This window comes from Bos taurus, chromosome 7, assembly GCF_002263795.3.
Source record: "Bos taurus isolate L1 Dominette 01449 registration number 42190680 breed Hereford chromosome 7, ARS-UCD2.0, whole genome shotgun sequence".
Lineage (NCBI taxonomy): Eukaryota > Metazoa > Chordata > Mammalia > Artiodactyla > Bovidae > Bos > Bos taurus.
Window position 1 is genome coordinate 5,171,883 of NC_037334.1, and position 16,463 is coordinate 5,188,345.

Sequence of the window (16,463 nt, forward strand, 5' to 3'; positions counted from 1 at the left end):
AAGATCAGAAAGCAAATGCATCAGAGCGGGGGTAGGGGAACTAAGGAGGTGCTCTGGCCAAGGGACAGGAAGGTCTACAGCGGAGAAGGTCCTGGGACCATCTGGGGAGAGGGAGCTCCAGATGGAAGCCTTGGCAGGTGCTGAGTTCCTGAGGTGGGGACTAGCTGGAGGAGGGGCCCCATTCATGAAGATCTAAGCCCAGAGCAAGGAGGGGAGGCATTAGGGGGCAGTGCTGGTGGGGAGCAGGGTCACCAGGACGGGCTGTCCTGTAACTGGAGCCGGGTAGGAACATGTCCCCCTGCCCGCCCGCCCCCAGTACTCCCTGCTCGGGACAGAATGTGCCGGGGGGAGAGGCTGGTGGTGGCTGGGCCTGGTGGCTGGAGCAGGGCGGCTGGAAGATTCCTGAACAGCAGCCCAGCTGGGCCTGCTGCCAGTGAGGGCGGAAAGCAAGCAGCAGGCGCCCTGCCTGCCTGTCACCCATGTCCCAGGCTTGGCCCGGTCAGGGCAGGAGAGAGAGATGGTAAAGGAGTCAGAGACAGAGAGAGATAGAGATGGTGACCGAGAGAGGGTGAGAGAGAGGCAGACAGGCAGAGATGGTAGGTCAGAGACGGTAAGAGCCAGCGAGACAGCGACATGAAGAGGCGGAGGTGGGGGAGGCAAAGATGGTGACAGAGGCGGAAGCAGAGAGAGACAGCAGTGAGAGGCAGAGAGAGGCCTGGCCTTGACTCTAAACCGGTGACAGTCCTGATTCTCGGGGGTCCTGGGAATAAAAGTGAAGCAGTGACCCTCCTACCCCCATCAGTCTTTGTTCACACCAGAGTAGATGGGGACTCCCCTCCAGTCACTCATACCTGCTGTGTGCTGGGTCCCCAGATATGCCCCTGACTTAGCCCCGCTCTCACAGTCTCAGCCAAACAAGTGAATATCTAAATACAAATTTCAGAGACTGACGAAGGCAAAGAAAACATGGGATGGGGGATGGGGGAGGGAATGATGAGGGGTGGTGACTTTAGGTTGGGCTATCCCTGAAATTTAAGGCCACTGTGTAAAGAGGGGCCAGCTATAGGGAACAGCCTTTTAGCAGAAGGAACAGCATGTGCAAAGCCCCTGAAGTGGGAGTCAGCTTGGGGCGTTTGAGCAGCAGCCAGGGATGGAGGGGGAAACTGGAGGGAGAGGTGGGTGGTGGTCTTAGAGGAACAAGGAGGGGAGGGATTTTATTTCAAAGGAACATTTGGCCACACTCCTCTATACTCTGTGGGCCCCACACAACATCCAGGGAGTTCCCTGAATTCTGGGCTGCCTGGCCTAGCTCCATGCTGGTTGTCATTTATCCGAACGAGAAAATCCACCTCCTTTAGGGATCAGGTTCCAGAGAGTTGCAGACACAGGAGTCCTGGGGACACGAGGTAGCTTGTCCTCCCAAGCCCCCTGGGGGAACCTTTCATAATTGTGTACCCACATCCACTGTTGCAATAAACACCTCAGACTCTTCTTAGTTTGGGAACATGAATCTGTAAACTGTGATCTTGCGTCTTCCACAATCCAGCTGATGGGGAACTCAGCCCCACCTGAGGCTGCCATTTGGGGATGTGGGTAACCACGCTGTAGGAACATCTCCGACCTGCCACTGGGCCCCCAGGAACCCCAAGTCTGACAAGTTCCAAGCTTGATGGCCAATCAGCTACCCAGGGCAGATACTGCTGGACTGGGAGGACTAGGTGGACCCCAAGACCAGGAGATGTTGGGAATCAGGGCCTAAATTTAGACCAGGGAGGTGAGTGATTGATGTTAAGAGGAAGTGTCCTAGAGCCTCAGATGGGGAAACTGAGGTTCAGAAGCAAGTGACTTCCGAACCCATCACCACAGAAAGCAAAGCCTGAACACTGAGCTCCTAGTGTCCTGCTCCAGGGTCTCCCCAGTCCTCAATCCTGCCCCTCAGCCCCACCCACGGCCACTCTGGGCTGCTAGTTAATTTTCACTGCTTTCGGAAGACTGGTGGGCAGAAAGTCAAGGCTGTAGCGGGTGGTCTAATTGGGCCCCGCCCAAGGGGGCGGGGCCTCTGGTCTGGGGAGGAGCCTGAGTTGCACTGGATTCCAGCGTTCCGGGGCGATTTCGAGTGGCAGCTCCAACACTATGTGACCCTGGGCAAGCTACCTCATTCTGTTGGACTCACTTTCCACACCTGCAGCTCCAGAAAAGCGACAACCTCCAGGCCACTAGAGCTGCCCTAGAGCTCTGTGGGTACTCAGACGAACCCCATACAAGCACAACCACAGTCACTTGAGTCCCAGTTATCAGGGGGTGGAAATGACCCAAATGTCCATCAACAGAGGCTGAGTGGATAACAAAACGTGGTGCATCTACACAATGGAATATCATTTGGCCATCAAAAGGACCGAAGCATGGGTTCCTGCTGCAACAAAAGTGGCTGAACTTCATGCTGAGTGAAAGAAGCCAGACACAAAAGGCCACATATTCGATGAGCTCATCTACATGAAATGTCCAGAACGGGCAAATTCGGAGACCAAAGGAAGCAGATGAGTGGTTGCCTGGGGCTAAGGGAGGAGGAATGGGGAATGACAGCTCTTCGGGACAGGGTCTCCTCTGGGGGAATGGGGAGTGACGGCTCATGGGGACAGGGTCTCCTTTGGGGCTGATGAGCATAATTGGGAATTACAGGTGATGGTGGCACAATATTGGAAAGGTCCTAAATGCTAAGCACACTTACAAATGGCAAATGAATTGAATCTCAGTAAAAGTGGGTTCAATCCCTGGGTCAGGAAGATCCCCTGGAGAAGGAAATGGCAACCCACTCCAGTATGCTTGCCTGGGAAATCCCATGGACAGAGAGGAGCCTGGCAGGCTACAGTCCATGGGGTTGCAAAGAGTCAGACAAGACTGAGTGACTAAACAATGACAACAAAAGCAGAAACAGCCCAGACTCCGCAGACAGGCAGGATCCTCCTGCCTCTGGCCTCCCTCCCACCTGCTCGGCTCCACTCTGAGGAGACAGATGAGGCCTCCGCCAGCTCTGCCCCCAGCCTTGCAACCACACTAAGGGAGAGATGTGGTGTCAGTCTCCCTCTGTCCTTGAATCTCAGCTTCACCTTCTGGTCAATGGGCCCCTCAACCCTCCTTAGCCTGGAATTTCATCTGATCCAGACCCAAGATGGTGGTCAAGGCCACTCAACTTTCTCAGCACCTGGGGGCGATAAACCACTAAGCCCAAGCTCTTCCTCTGTGACTTTTATTTTTTAAAAAATGTACAAAAGAGAACAATTTAAGGCTTATCCGAAATGTGGAGTCCCAGGCAGGGGCCCTGCCTCGGCCGGGTCTCTGCACTTGGAGGCTTGTCCAGCTGCCCATCATGTTGTGTCCCTCTGGGACACAGGGGGTGTTCAGAAGCATACTGTGGCCCTACTCTGTCACCCCAGGCTGACTTCTGTCCCCACAGCCTGGGTTAATGCTCTGCTGTCCCTGTCTTGAAATTCTTAATTCTTGAACAAGTGGCCCCACGGCTTCATTCTGCAAGTTATGTAGCCGGTCTTGTCTGTCTGCCTTTGAACCTGTGTTTTTCAGGCCATGCAGTACCCAGGCAGTGCTCATGTGCTGGAGTGTGTGGAGGCACCCAGGCGCTCCAGCCTGGGATAGGAGTCTCTGGTTTTCAAAGGTTTTAAGGCTGGAGTCGCTGCACCTGCCACCCTTCAGCCCCACATGGCCCTGATGACCTGCTTTCCTGAATGCCTCGTTCCTGGGCCCTCTCGCCTCCCGGACCTTGCACTATGGCCTCGACTGAGCCCATATGCCAAAGATGCTCTCTGAGCCCCACTCCAAAGATGAAGGGGACGGTCTCCAAACATCAGTCAGCTCTGACCTTCTTCGACTTTTCCTCTTGCTTGCCTGCCTACCAAGCTCTTGTTCATACACCAAAGCCTTAGCTAAAATGCCCTTTCCCCAGGAAGCCTTCTCCACTCCGTCTTTGGACTCTCCCAGCTCGGGGTCCTTTCCTCTGGTCCTGTGGGTCTGGAAGTATTTATGTCTGGTTCTGTCGCTCCCAGTCTGGAGGCTTCTGAGGGAACACAGGCCGACGCAGACAGGTTGAATGGTTTCTCAGATCCTACTGTGGGTATCTGGTACCTTATGAGGACCAGTCCAGATGTGTCAAGACTCCAGACTGGCTCTTCCTCTGTGTGATGTTGGAACGGCCCTGTTTTGTTCTGAGACTCAGTTTCCCCAACTTCAGTGTAGTCAGCCCGGAGTCTGTTCTTCATCTAGCCGCTCCTTGCTCATGTCCGTGGTGGCTGGAAGCATGTGTAAACACCGTATCCTTTGAAGTTTCCACTCGACACTCAGCAGGTCATGCAGCGTGGCCTCCGGGCCTCCGAGGGTGGGTTTGGATCCTCCTGCCAGAAATGATCCCATCAAGTCTCAGGAGGCCCTGGAGGCTCAGAAACGCCCCCACCCCATCCCCCTGGATCTCCACTCCCACCCTAGGTTAGGGAGCAACACTTAAGAACAGACTGAGATGCAAAGTGGATTCAGGCCCTGAACAGGACGTAGAAGATGCTCTTATCACTTTAAAATAGAAGAAATTTAGTTTTGACTGCATCGGGTCTTAATTGCTGCACACAGGCTTCTCTCTAGTGGTGATGGTGCAGGCTTCAGAGCGTGTGGGCTCTGTAGTTTACAGCACTCGGGCTCTCAAGTTGAGGCTCGAGGACTTAGTAGTTGGGGTGCATGGGCTTGACTGCCTCACAGTATGTGGGATCCTACCGGCCCGACCAGGGATCGAACCCTGTCTTGGAAGGTGGATTCCTCCCTGGACCACCAGGGAAGCCCCTAGGAGTTCTACCATTACTGAAGATTCACCTGTGGTTCCTTCCCCTCCTCTTGGCTCCCAGGGCCTTGGAGAGGCACAGGGGCTTATTGAATCCCCAAGCTCACCTCGGAGTACAGGGGCGGTGGGCGGTAGCGGAACTCCTGGATGTAGGCAAAGAAGGGGCCTTCCATGCTCATGTCAGGGTCCTGTAGTAGTGGCAAGAGGCTCTGCTCCATGGCTGCCACCTCCTCGTCAGGCACCACCTCGGAGTACTCGGGAGGGGCTGGAATTGAGAGACAGGGTGGGTGAGGCTGGTAGAGGAGGATGGGAGCCCCAGCATCGGGGGCAATGGCCAGGTGGAGCTGGCGTGTGCCAGTTCTGGGGCTACTGGGCTGTGTGCCCCTGGATTGGGATTCCTGGGGGGGACTCAGGTTGCCAACATGATCGTTCCAGAGCACTTCTACAGATGGGGGCAGCAAGCGAAGCTGGAAGGGAAGAGAGTCAGCCAGGCCCTCGCCTCTCTCCCACCCATGCCCACCCACAGCAGGAGGGAAAGTTCACCTTCAGGCCGCTCTGGCAGGATCCCCAGCCCCCAGTCCATCAGGAAGCTGGCATGGCTGCCCACGCTGGATGAGCGGCTGCCGAAAGGGTGCAGAGGGATGGTGCCGATGACCAGTGGGAGCTCCAAGAGCAGCTTGGATGAGCCCGGGATGTCCACGCAGACCTGGAGGGAAGTACCGCAATTCAGAAGACCAGTCACGCGGGCAGCCTTGGCCACGTGCTCCTCCTTACAGGAGCAGGCCCAGAGGTCCCGGCTCTAGCCTCAAGGAGGGAAGGGGACCCCAGGCTGGTTGTTGTTGCTGTTCGGTAACTAAGTTGTGTCCAACTCCATGACCCCATGGACTGTAGCAGGCCAGGCTTCCCAGTCCTTCACCATCTCCCTGAGTTTGCTCAAGCTCATGTCCATTGAGTCAGTGACGTCATCCAACCATCTCATCCTCTGTCTCCCTCTTTTCCTCCTGCCCTCCATCTTTCGCAGCATCAGGGACACAGCAAATGCAACCACCCCGGCCTCTGAGGATACTCTACCTTGAGGGCATAGTCCACGTGCAGCACACGACAGTGCAGGATAGAAGGACCCACGGGAGGGATCCGCAGAGCCCGGCCCTGCCACAGCGCCCGCCGCCCGGGGCCCACAGGCTCCCCCGAGAGGCTAGCCACCACGGCTCGCTTCTGTTTTCGGGCACCTCGCGCCATGAAGGTCTGGGTCTGGACCACGGCTGCCCGAGGCAGCACGGGGCGCGTGGAGCCGTTGTCGATCTCAGCGAAGACAGGGATCACTTCACCTGTTAGGTGGAACCGCAGGGCCTCAGTTTCCCCACCTGCAACCCTGACACTGGCCTTCTTCCCAATCCAGGCCCTCCCACCTGTTACCTGGTGTGTAGCCCTTGCGGTCGATCTTGGCTGAGAGGGAGACAAGGCCACGGTTACTGTACCAGGATCGGGCGATCTTTTCCCGAGCTCCGGCTTGAGGGGCCTGGTCGGGGGTGGCGGGGAAGGAAAAGGATGTGAAACGGGTCCCATTGTACCAACCACAGACCCTGTGGAGCTTCTAAACCACCCTCAGCTGAAGGAAGATTTGAGGCAGGGCCAAGCATCCTGGTTTCTAACAGTCTGTTTGCAAAATGGATCCAGGAACGTGACCCATCTCATTAAGCTATAAACAAGTGAACAAGCCAGGCACTTAGTGTGTTAACGAGTGCTCAGTAAGCCATTACTATTGTAAGCCCTGACTGCGCCCCCTTTCACAGACAAGTGACGTGTGGGAGGCTCAGAGAGGGTGAGACACTCACTCGGAGCCACCAAGCAAACTGGCGCAGCTGGTTCTTGCACCTAGCTCCACCGGCATTCCCATGCCTGCCTCCCTCCCTGCCAGGGCTCAGCTATGACCCCCACTTTGTGAAGGGAGGAGCGAGGAGCCAATCACCATGGAGCCAGGACCCTGCCTGCGACGCCCCCAACCCACCAAGGGCAGCCACTCACCAGCAGAGCCGGTGTGTTGATATCCACAGGCTCAATAACAGTAAACACCTTCCTTGTCCGACGGGCAGGGACCCAGGGCCGGTGGAGGGTGGCTTTGATGCAGTATCTGACACTGCCGTGTTTGCCTTCAAAGGAAGTCACTAGCGTCCTGGGGATGGACGGAAGGTAAGACCCAGAGACACCCAGGTGGGAGATCCCCAAAGGCTTTGGGGGATGAGAGACAGGAGACACTCTGGGGGGCCTCCCAGGGAGACAATCTTGGGTCTCAGTGGCCCCCATATACCGAGCAGTGGAGTCCCAAACCTGGAAGGGGCTGCAGACTTAGGGACACTTAGAGGCTCCCCCACAATCCTGCACCCCACTCGACTTACGGTGGCAGCTGGAAGCTGAATGGGAATTCATGACGCCCAGGAGGCAGCGTTGTGGTCTCTCCAGTGCCTGCAGGTAGGAGTAAGAGGGGGCGGCTCAGTGGCTGCGAAGGGGCTCCCGGAGCACACAGCAAGCGCAGTGCAAGGGTCCCCCGGCTGGTACCTGGCGCGAGTAGCGTGGCACGGTGGCTCACAACCTCCACGCGCTCGCTGTAGCTCTGCGTATACGCCGTGCTCGAGCCCGCGCTGCGAGACTCGGTCCAGTGCACATGGGCGCGACCCCGCGCGCGCAGCTTCAGGGAGCTCACTCGCGCCGGGCCCGCTAGCTCCAGAAGCACTCGGCCGGCCACCGCCTGGCCGCCGCTGAACACGGGCTCAGAGCCCGCGCTAGCACCATCCAGCAGCACTACGAATGCCTTCACCTTGTCGAACAGCATCGCCGCGGGGATACGAACTCGCGGCGAGCGGCCCCTGGCTTCGAACCCGCGGCACGGCGGCTCTAGGGCTGCAGCCTCAGGACAGGAGCCCACCAGGCGCGCGCAGGCGCACTCCAAGGTCGGGCCAGAGACTCTTCACGGCCTGCGCCGGCGCCGCATTTATACGGCGGGAGGGGCGGGGCGAGACGCAGGTCCCGCCCCCGGAGGGGAATACGCCAATGGCGCGGCAAGAGGCGTGGTCTTGCCCAGGCTTGGAGCAAAATAACAAAAGCCCCGGCTTGCGGCTGGCGGCCTTCTACCCTCTTGGACCCTGGGATGAGACAAGCATCGCGGCACGGAATAAGTATCTCTCAGACTGCAGGGGTGAACAGGAAAAACCGAGGCCAGGTCACCTAGCAAGAGCGTTCTGCCGTCGGGTTAATCATCTACCGTCCGCCACTTGCAGACGTGACTCGATGCATGTCCAGCCGGGGCTGGAGGAAACGGCCAGGTCCCTGAGAGTCTAGGACTACCTACCTCGGGCCTCAGCTCGGCCCCCCCACCCCCCACCCCGTGCAATGGGGAAGGGAGGAAGAAGTGGTCGGGGCCTCCCAACACTGGGCGCCTGCTGCCCCTACCTATGATTTGAAACCCGCTTAGCTGGGTGACCTGGTCTAATGACATCTCGGAGCCTGAGTTCCAGTTTGTAGAGCCAGAACAAAATCAGCCCCGACCTCAGAGAGTTGTGCATGAATCGCGGTGTAGCCCTACTCGACCCCTCCCAGAGCCTCTCTCCCGACTCATCCACCCGCCCCTGACACACTGCCACTCAGCGGCGCCTCAGCGCTTTTGCCCCACGTTCCTTTCCAAACTTTCAGCACCTGCCCTCTCCACCCCCATTACCCACCCTCCCCGCCTCCGCAAACTTCTGTTTGCTCTTTTGACCCAGCTCTTCCCCTCACAGACAGAGCCAAGTACCGGGGGAGCTCATGGAATCGCCGGGACGGTAACCACTCTCTGGACCTGTTTACACAGAGAGAGGAACCTTAAGTAGGGTTTCCAAGTCGGAAGCTTGGAAGTACGCGATCTGCGAAGTGCCTGCGCCCTCTGGTGGCAGCGTCATACATTGCTGCTTGAACCCACTCCCTACCTTGTTGAGTCCCTAAGTCGTATCCAACTTTTTGCCACCCCATGAACTGCAGGAGAAGGCGATGGCACCCCACTCCAGTACTCTTGCCTGGAAAATCCCATGGATGGAGGAGCCTGGTAGGCTGCAGTCCATGGGGTCGCTAAGAGTCGGACACGACTGAGCGACTTCACTTTCACTTTTCACTTTCATGCACTGGAGAAGGAAATGGCAACCCACTCCAGTGTTCTTGCCTGGAGAATCCCAGGGACGGGGGAGCCTGGTGGGCTGCCATCTCTGGGGTCGCACAGAGTCGGACACGACTGAAGCGACTTAGCAGCCGCAGCAGAACTGCAGACACCAGGCTTCCCTGTCCTTCACCATTTCCCAGAGTTTGCTCAAACTCATGTCATGAAACCATCCTCCTGCCCTCAACCTTTTCCAGCATCAGGGTCTTTTCCAATGAGTTGGCTTTTCCCATCAAGTGGCCAGAGTATCGGAGCTTCAGCTTCAGCATCAGTCCTTCCAATGAATATTCAGGGCTGATTTCCTTTAGGAAGTCCTAAAACCCTTTACCTTGGCCATCCCTTCTGAGTCTGGCTCAGCCTGGCTGGAACCCCGCTGAGGCCAGGACACCCCCAGTGGGAGGCGGCCATAACCAACACAACCAGTCAGTGCAAACCGGTAGAGAAGGGTAGAGGCTGTCTACTCAGTGATCAGCCTGGTGGAGGGCTCTGGGGCTGAAATAAGGCACTCGACCTTCTCCCAGGGCCAAGTGAAGTCTAGAAAGAAGACAGGAGGCCACAGGCCCAGGAGAAGGCAGGGAATAGAGTGACCTTGGGGGCATGGGATGGCTCATACTTTCTTTTTGGTCACACAAGACTTGTGGGATCTTAGTTTCTTGACCAGGTACCAGGTATTGAACCCACACCCCCTGCGATGGAAGCTCAAGAGTTTTAACCACTGGACTGCCAGGGTAATCCTGGGAAGGTTCATTCTGAGCCAGTGTCCTCAGTCCATTTCACAGATGGGTTCCCCCAGAGACCCAGAGAGGAGCAGGGACTCACCAGAAGTCACACAGCAACTCTGCTTCACTCCTCCAGTATCTTAAGGAAGCCACCATTGAGTGGGAGTAGGAGGGCTGGAGGGTGAGACCAGCTCCGATTTCCCTGAGTCTCAAGGAAAGGGAAGTGCTTACAGGGCCCCTTATTGCCTCATTCCATGCCAGCTATGCTTTGGTTTTCACAGCGTGAGAGCCTCCCACACCTGGCGGCAGTTTGGACAAAGTAATAAGTCTGTAGGCAAAGCATCTAGTGTGTGCAGGGCCGGAAGTAAGGGTGCTGTGGCAGGGAGCCAGATTTGAAAGCTGCATCCTGTTTCTACCCATCTTGCAGATGGGTATAGTGAGGTCTGCCTTCCCTGAAGAAGTAGCCAACAGCCCAGAGAGGCCAACATCCTCTTCAGCCACACAGCAGGTGCTAGAGCACAGACTTACTCTTTCTGTCCCTGCCCTCCCCTACTTCTGCTCTCAACTGGCTGTATGGCCTAAGGGAGGAGGACCGAGGTTCAGAGCAAGCAGGGACATGTCCAGGACTCCTAATTTGATCTGACCCTACCCCAAGTCTTCTCCCTGCCTCGGATGCATTCCCACCCCCTTACCTGCAAACACCACCAAAATCTCCAATCCAGCAAACAACCCTTCATGTAAACGTTGGTAAAGGGCACTGGCCGGGGGTGAGACACGGGCCTTCTTTGGGAATCAGAGCCCCCAGGCCTGGGGCTAATGAGACATCCTGGAGTTTAGAGAGGAGGATCTCCTAGCTCCACCAAGGGGTCCCCTGAAACCGAGGGGGTCCTGTGGGGCTCCCAGGCACAGAGGCCTTTCTGACCCCATTTCTTGACTCCAGCCCCCATAACCTTTCCTGAGTTTCATAGGGTGGGTTTGAACAGTTGTTAATCAAGAGAAAAGCCAAGAAACCCCCTGAGACAAGATTACAGGGAACAGAGATGCTCACAAAGATTAGAAGACCGACCACCTGAGATGAGATTAAGGGCCTGCAAGCCCTGCTCACACCTTAATGTTATCAAAGACCCCCAATGTTGAGCCACTATTATAAAACCCCTCATCTAGTTTTCTGGGGTGGAGACATCGTTTTTCAAGGCAGAAGCAAGGTGTGTCTCCCTTTGCCTGGCAAAGCAGTAAAACTATACTTTTCCACTTCACCCAAAACTTTGTCCTGATCCCTTTGATTCCTCACTGCTGAATGGGGAGGGCAAGAGATTGCTAACACCCTCAGACTCCATATGGGGCGGGGCGGGTGGGGTTGGGGGGGATGTCTCCACCGCATATCCTCTAGGTCAAGGGACTCCTAGTGTCCGGGTAAGACAATCCCCCTCTTGAGAAGGGTTGCCAGCCCACACGGCCTCTAAAGAGCTTGGAAAGGGGCGCCCAGACCTGAGAAGAGGGGTCGGTGGCAGGGATTCTGGCTCGGGGGTGGGGGACATGAGCGGCTCACCTCGGAGCAGCAGCTGCCGCCGTCGCAGGTACGTCTCGGCGGCCGCGTAGTCGCTGGAGACGGCGTTGACACCCACGCTTCGGCCCTCGAGCCAGTGCGTGACCGCCCCGCCGCGCGCCGCCACCTCGAGCGCTAGCACCCGCAGCGGCGCCGCCACCTCCAGCAGCACCCGGCCGCACAGGCGCTCCCCGCCGCGGTACGCGTCGCCCGGGCCCCGCGCCAGCTCCAGCGCGAAGCTGCGCACGCCCCCCGGGCGCATGGCGGTGGCCAGGGCGCACGGCGGGGATGGTGTCCCGGAGCGGCTCCGCTCGGCGCGCTGCTGGGCAGCGTCTGCCGACCTCTCTGGTCTCAGTGCTGGTCTTCGCCGCGCCGAACGCCCCTCCCGAGCTTTCTCCTGCTTCTGCGAACTTGTGTGGACGCCGCCGGCCCCGGGCCGGCGCGCGGTTGGCTGACTTCCTGGTCCTCCGTGTCCGCCCTCGTGACGCGCTCGGGCCTCCGGGGACGTGCCGCCCGCGTGTCCGCGCGTTTGACTTTGCTACCCCCCAGGGCGGGGCGGGTCCTGTTTTTGCAGGGTAGGCGCTGTTGAGTCAGAGGCGGGCGGGGGCGGATGTGGCTGGCGCGGAGCGGAGGCCACCACCCGGGATCTGTCTAATGGACTCATTCGTCCCCTGCCCGGCACCTTTGGACCCGGCGCGGCCCCAGCCTCCTCCCCGGCCTTCCTGCCATCATCTGGTTGTTCCCCAAACACACCAAGCTCGGGTCTTGCTTCTTGGCCTTTGCGCTGGCGGTTGCTGCTAGGAACGCCCTTCTCCAGGTCTCCATGTCCAAATGTCACCTCCTCGGAGACATGCTCTGGACTTAATTCTTTGTGGCTCTGGCCAATGTGTTTGTGACTGCTGTGTGTTCTCTGTTGTGCCTTCTCCATCAGACTGGGTGTCCCCAAGGGTGAGCCCTGTGCTGTTTTCAGCACCTGATCTCACAGAAGAGGAAACTGAGGCCCCTCAGAGGGGCAGTCGCTGCCCAGAGGCACCCAGCGGTGGCTGACTCGGGACTCGAACCCACATCTTACCTCAGCCCACCGACACCTCCCCGGGTCCTTCTTGTTCTTGCGTCCCACCTATCACCCCCAGGCAGGTGGCCCATGGCTTTATCAGAGGCTGCCAGAGCCTGGGCTCTCAGCTGGATCCAGAGTAGCCTCCCTCTCCACAGGGCCCAGCATCTGCCAAGAGCCTGCCTCCGCACCTGACTCCAGGACTCTGAGCCCAAGGCCTGGAAGGACCTTTCTGATTCCACTTGTCTGAGACCTTCCCCTCCATTCTGCCCCAGAGAGGCCTCTCTAAGCCCAGGATCACAGCAGTCCCCTCCCCATGGAGTGACCTCCACCGAGTCCATTCTTCCCCTTGGCCTGTGGACCCCTGAATGTAAATCCTGGCTCATCCCTCTTCACTCCGTAGCCCCAGACAGATGGTTTCACTTCTCTGTGTCTCCCCATCCTACCCTGGTCAGGTTCTGGTGAAGACTTGTCATTATACTGTCTGTATACAGCAGGTGCTCAATCCACATTCATCAAAAACAGAATGGCCCTCCTCACTCATGTCACTTCCCCCTCTGGACCGTGACTTACAGTCCCGCTGGAGCCTGGCCCCTACAAGGTGCTCTGGCAAAGCGAGCTGGAGGGACGTCCTGACTATCCACTTCCCCTGCGGGCCAGGGCTGGGCCCTGCTCTCTGCAGGGTCCCTTTCTTGGTACCAGGTGTCCTCAGGGAGGTGTGGAGTTCAGGCCTGGGAGACCACTAGGCTAGGATGGGATGGGCTCACCTTGACCCCCACATCCGGTCTGGAATCCCCAGGGCCCTGGTATCCACTTCCCATGTTATGATACGGGTGTCCACCAGCCACACACAACAGGCAGCAAGTGGGCGGGTCCTGCTTTATTTGGAACTGGCAAGGACCCCTCTCCTGGCTGCCCCACACCCACCCGGGGCCTGGAGAGAGCCGAGGGTCGGGGAGGGGCGTACCACGGGAATCAGGGGACCAGAGGAAGCTCCAAGCTCCCCCAGCTCCAATCAGGGAGGAAGCAGACCTGCCCTCCCCTGCCGTCTGGCCCTACTCTCTGCCTGAACAGTCTGGGTGGGGTGCAGTGGTTCGGGCCCCAGTCCACTCAGCCCAACTCAGCTTCGGCTCCTTGAACTCCAAGAGGCGCCACTGTACAGGGCTTCTTGGATGGCGTGGAAGTGGCGGCCACACGATGGCCAAAATTGAGGGGTCCGGTGGCAGGCAGGGCTGTCACCCACAGTCTGAAGGGGCCACGGGTGGCCACCAGTGTGGGGGACTCCGAGCCACCTGGTCTAGGGGGCCGGAGCCAGGCCAGGGAGGCAGGGTGGGTGGGGGTGGGCGTATGGCTTGGGCGATGAGGCCAGGCAGGGCCTGCAGGGAGGTGCCCAACGCATCCAGGCGGCTTTCAAGGGCAGCCAGGCGGGCCTCAAGCTCCTCGTGCTGGGCGTGCAGCTCGGACATGAGGTCGTACATGACATTCTGGGTCTGCCGAACAGAGAGGCGGGAGAGAGAGGAGAAACCAGGTGAGAGAGAGGGAGGGATGGGCACAGAGAGACGGCAGGGCAGCCCCGGCTGGGTGGTGACCCACTAACTGGACCTACGTAAGGGACAACTGTAAGTGCGCTACCAGCCCAGCCCAAGGTCTCTTGGGTGGACCCCAGGGAGTGGCAGGAGAGCAGGTGAGGCGAGACACAGGTCTTGAATGCCAGGCTCGGGCCCAGCAGTCCAGGGGAAGGTCAAGGGGGGTCCTGGGGCCCAGTGGGTGTGACCAGAGTTGCTCTGAGGGGATGAACTAGCCACATGGTGCATAAAATCAGAGGGTGGTCTTGGGTGATTCTGGACTGACGTTGTTCCACGCTGGGAACATGGTCGAGGGGGATGAGGCTAGGTTGTAAACTGTCCCCCGCTTCCCACATTAGACTGGGGAGGGGGGGATGGGGGTCTTGGGGAGAGGTGACCACGCCAAGGATCTGACTCCATCACAGACCAGGGGACATGACCACCACAACAGCCACTGTTACAGCAAGTGGTGGGGTGTCCCTGCCACCTCGACTGCTTCTCACAACCCAGCAAGCAGGGGTGTCCAGATAGATGAGCCCGGGAGTTGTAGGGGGAGGTGGTACACACACGGACAGCCCTTGGTGCAGATGTCGCTGTAGCCACCAGGTGGCGCTAGACCATGGTTCCATTCTCAGCCCAGCTCCCTGCAGACTAGACCCTCCTGCCCCGCTACCCACCCGCCCTCCCGGGTTGGTCCGCAGCTCACCACCCATTCTGGGCCTCAGGCTTCTGTCACCCCACCCTCCCTCTCCATGCTCTGGCTCTGTGGGAGGGAGATTGGTCATCCACACCACAGCTCCTTCTTTCCGCACCGTACCCACAGCCTCTCAGCCCTGAATCTTTACCTGGGCCATTCCTTCCACACTTTCCTGTTACTGGTAAGCAAATCCCATCCCAGGGTGAACAAATGCCTCTGGGGCCCTCCTAGGGCCACAAAGCCTCATCCCAGCCTGCCTCAAGGGACCACACAGTTCCCAAGGCCAGGGAGTAACATCTGGAAGCATCCAGCCCTTGGATTGGAGAAGGAAATGGCAACCCATTCAGGTATTCTTGCCTGGAGAATTCTGTGGACAGAGGAGGCTGGCAGGCTGCAGTCCGTGGAGTCACAAAGAGTTGGACACGACTGAGCAACTGAACAAACAGCCGCTGGATGGTTCTTTTTGGCCCTCTCTGAGGTTTAAGTTTTTATTAGAACATATATTTTGTTTTCGTTGGAGAGATACAAATTAAATCAGCAACCTTGGAAAGCATTAAAACTTAATACTGGAAAACATTTTAACCTCGTTAAATTTTTTTTAAAAAATTAGAAACCATATCATCCAATCCAGTGAAAGACTTACTTCAAAGAAACCTTCCTTAAATGTATTTTGAGAGGAGCATACTGCTGTAATTACAGGTTTAAATAACTGTTAGCAATTCACATTTTAATCATCTATACTCATGAAGTAAGTGTGATAATGGATAATCCAGACTATAATATACCTGAGTTTTTCCAAGGCATTTAATATATATATTTGGAGCTGTTATCTCATTTGCATCAAATTAATTGGCCAAGGACTTCTACACGTTCTTAGGATTATGCTCTTTCTACTACCAACTGAATTATTTCTTCAAGCTTCTAGAACATTCCCTTCCAAATTAAGTTCATGTAGATTAGTATTAAATTAAATTGCATTCTTTTTTTATTTTGGCCATACTGCATGGCTTGCGTGATCTCAGTTCTCTGACCAGGGATTGAATTTGGGGCTACAGCAGTGAAAGCCTAGAATCCTAACCACTAGGCTACTAGGGAACTCCCTTAAATTGCATTCTCTTGCTAATGATGAAGAGAGTGAGTCCAAAATGTGATGAGTATGACTAGTAAAATAGAAGAGGACTTCACATTTCCTAAGGATAATATTAAATTAGGCTCAGATCTATTAATTGATTAGGAGATGGAGTCAATTAGCAAAGTTCACATGTGAACTATTTGTGAAAGGGCAGACGGGGGCTGGGAAAGTGAAAGTGAAGTCGCTCAGTCGTGTCCGACTCTTTATGACCCCATGGACTGTAGCCTACCAGGCTCCTCCCTCCATGGGATTCTCCAGGCAAGAGTACTGGAGTGGGTTGCCATTTCCTTCTCCAGGGGATCTTCCCGACCCAGGGATCAAACCCGGGTCTCCTGAATTCCAGGCAGACGCTTTAACCTCTGAGCTGCCAGGGAACCCCGGGAGTTGAGAAGACTGTGACAAATATTCTAAGAGCTTGCCCAACTGAATTCCAGGCAGACGCTTTAACCTCTGAGCTGCCAGGGAACCCCGGGAGTTGAGAAGACTGTGACAAATATTCTAAGAGCTTGCCCACCTGAAGTTGAGTCAGTTGACATATCTTTTAATGGATGAACACAAAGCAAGAAATCGGACGGGACCTGACGTTAGAACTAACAAACAGATTCATTTCTAACACAAACTGATCTTACAGAGCTCTGGCAATTAACTTTAACCTCCTCAAAGATATTAATTGCTATACAAATAAGCTTTCTCCTGAGGCTCTGCTCTCTTGCTTATTTAGTCGCCAAGT

General features: G+C 56.7%; 2 protein-coding genes across 6 annotated transcripts in view; both read right to left on the reverse strand.

Moving 5' to 3' along the window:
* Window positions 1-3,231: 3,231 nt before the first annotated feature.
* On the reverse strand, window positions 3,232-11,738 carry ARRDC2 (arrestin domain containing 2). Of its 2 annotated transcripts, none has more exons than XM_005208505.4 (8): window positions 11,289-11,738; window positions 7,234-7,300; window positions 6,863-7,010; window positions 6,254-6,356; window positions 5,909-6,165; window positions 5,381-5,543; window positions 4,945-5,102; window positions 3,232-4,403 (listed from the first exon to the last, which is right to left on the reverse strand). In XM_005208505.4, exons 1-8 carry the CDS (start codon window positions 11,545-11,547, stop codon window positions 4,350-4,352), a joined length of 1,209 nt encoding a protein of 402 aa, XP_005208562.1. In that variant the 5' UTR covers window positions 11,548-11,738; the 3' UTR covers window positions 3,232-4,349. The 2 variants fall into 2 exon arrangements, with proteins under 2 accessions (XP_005208562.1, NP_001075061.1); NM_001081592.1 differs by lacking the exon at window positions 11,289-11,738 and adding an exon at window positions 7,394-7,738.
* Window positions 11,739-13,201: 1,463 nt separating this feature from the next.
* KCNN1 (potassium calcium-activated channel subfamily N member 1) overlaps window positions 13,202-16,463 on the reverse strand; it is a 38,402-nt gene continuing 35,140 nt past the window's right edge. For 3 of the 4 annotated variants that reach the window (XM_059888504.1, XM_059888505.1, XM_024994784.2), the window contains exon 9: window positions 13,202-13,829. In XM_059888504.1, the coding sequence (XP_059744487.1) occupies window positions 13,575-13,829 (255 nt within the window). In that variant the 3' untranslated portion in view covers window positions 13,202-13,574. The remainder of the gene's footprint in view (window positions 13,830-16,463) is intronic. The other variant, XR_003035432.2, reaches the window with a different exon arrangement.

Excerpts from the sequence above, each read along its gene's own strand:
- ARRDC2 (NM_001081592.1), bottom strand. The coding sequence starts at position 7,667 with ATGCTGTTCGACAAGGTGAAGGCATTCGTAGTGCTGCTGGATGGTGCT. Across the intron at positions 6,357-6,862 it reads TCAACACACCGGCTCTGCTG|GCCCCTCAAGCCGGAGCTCG; the intron begins GTGAGTGGCTGC and ends ACCCCCGACCAG. Across the intron at positions 5,544-5,908 it reads ACGTGGACTATGCCCTCAAG|GTCTGCGTGGACATCCCGGG; the intron begins GTAGAGTATCCT and ends ACTTCCCTCCAG.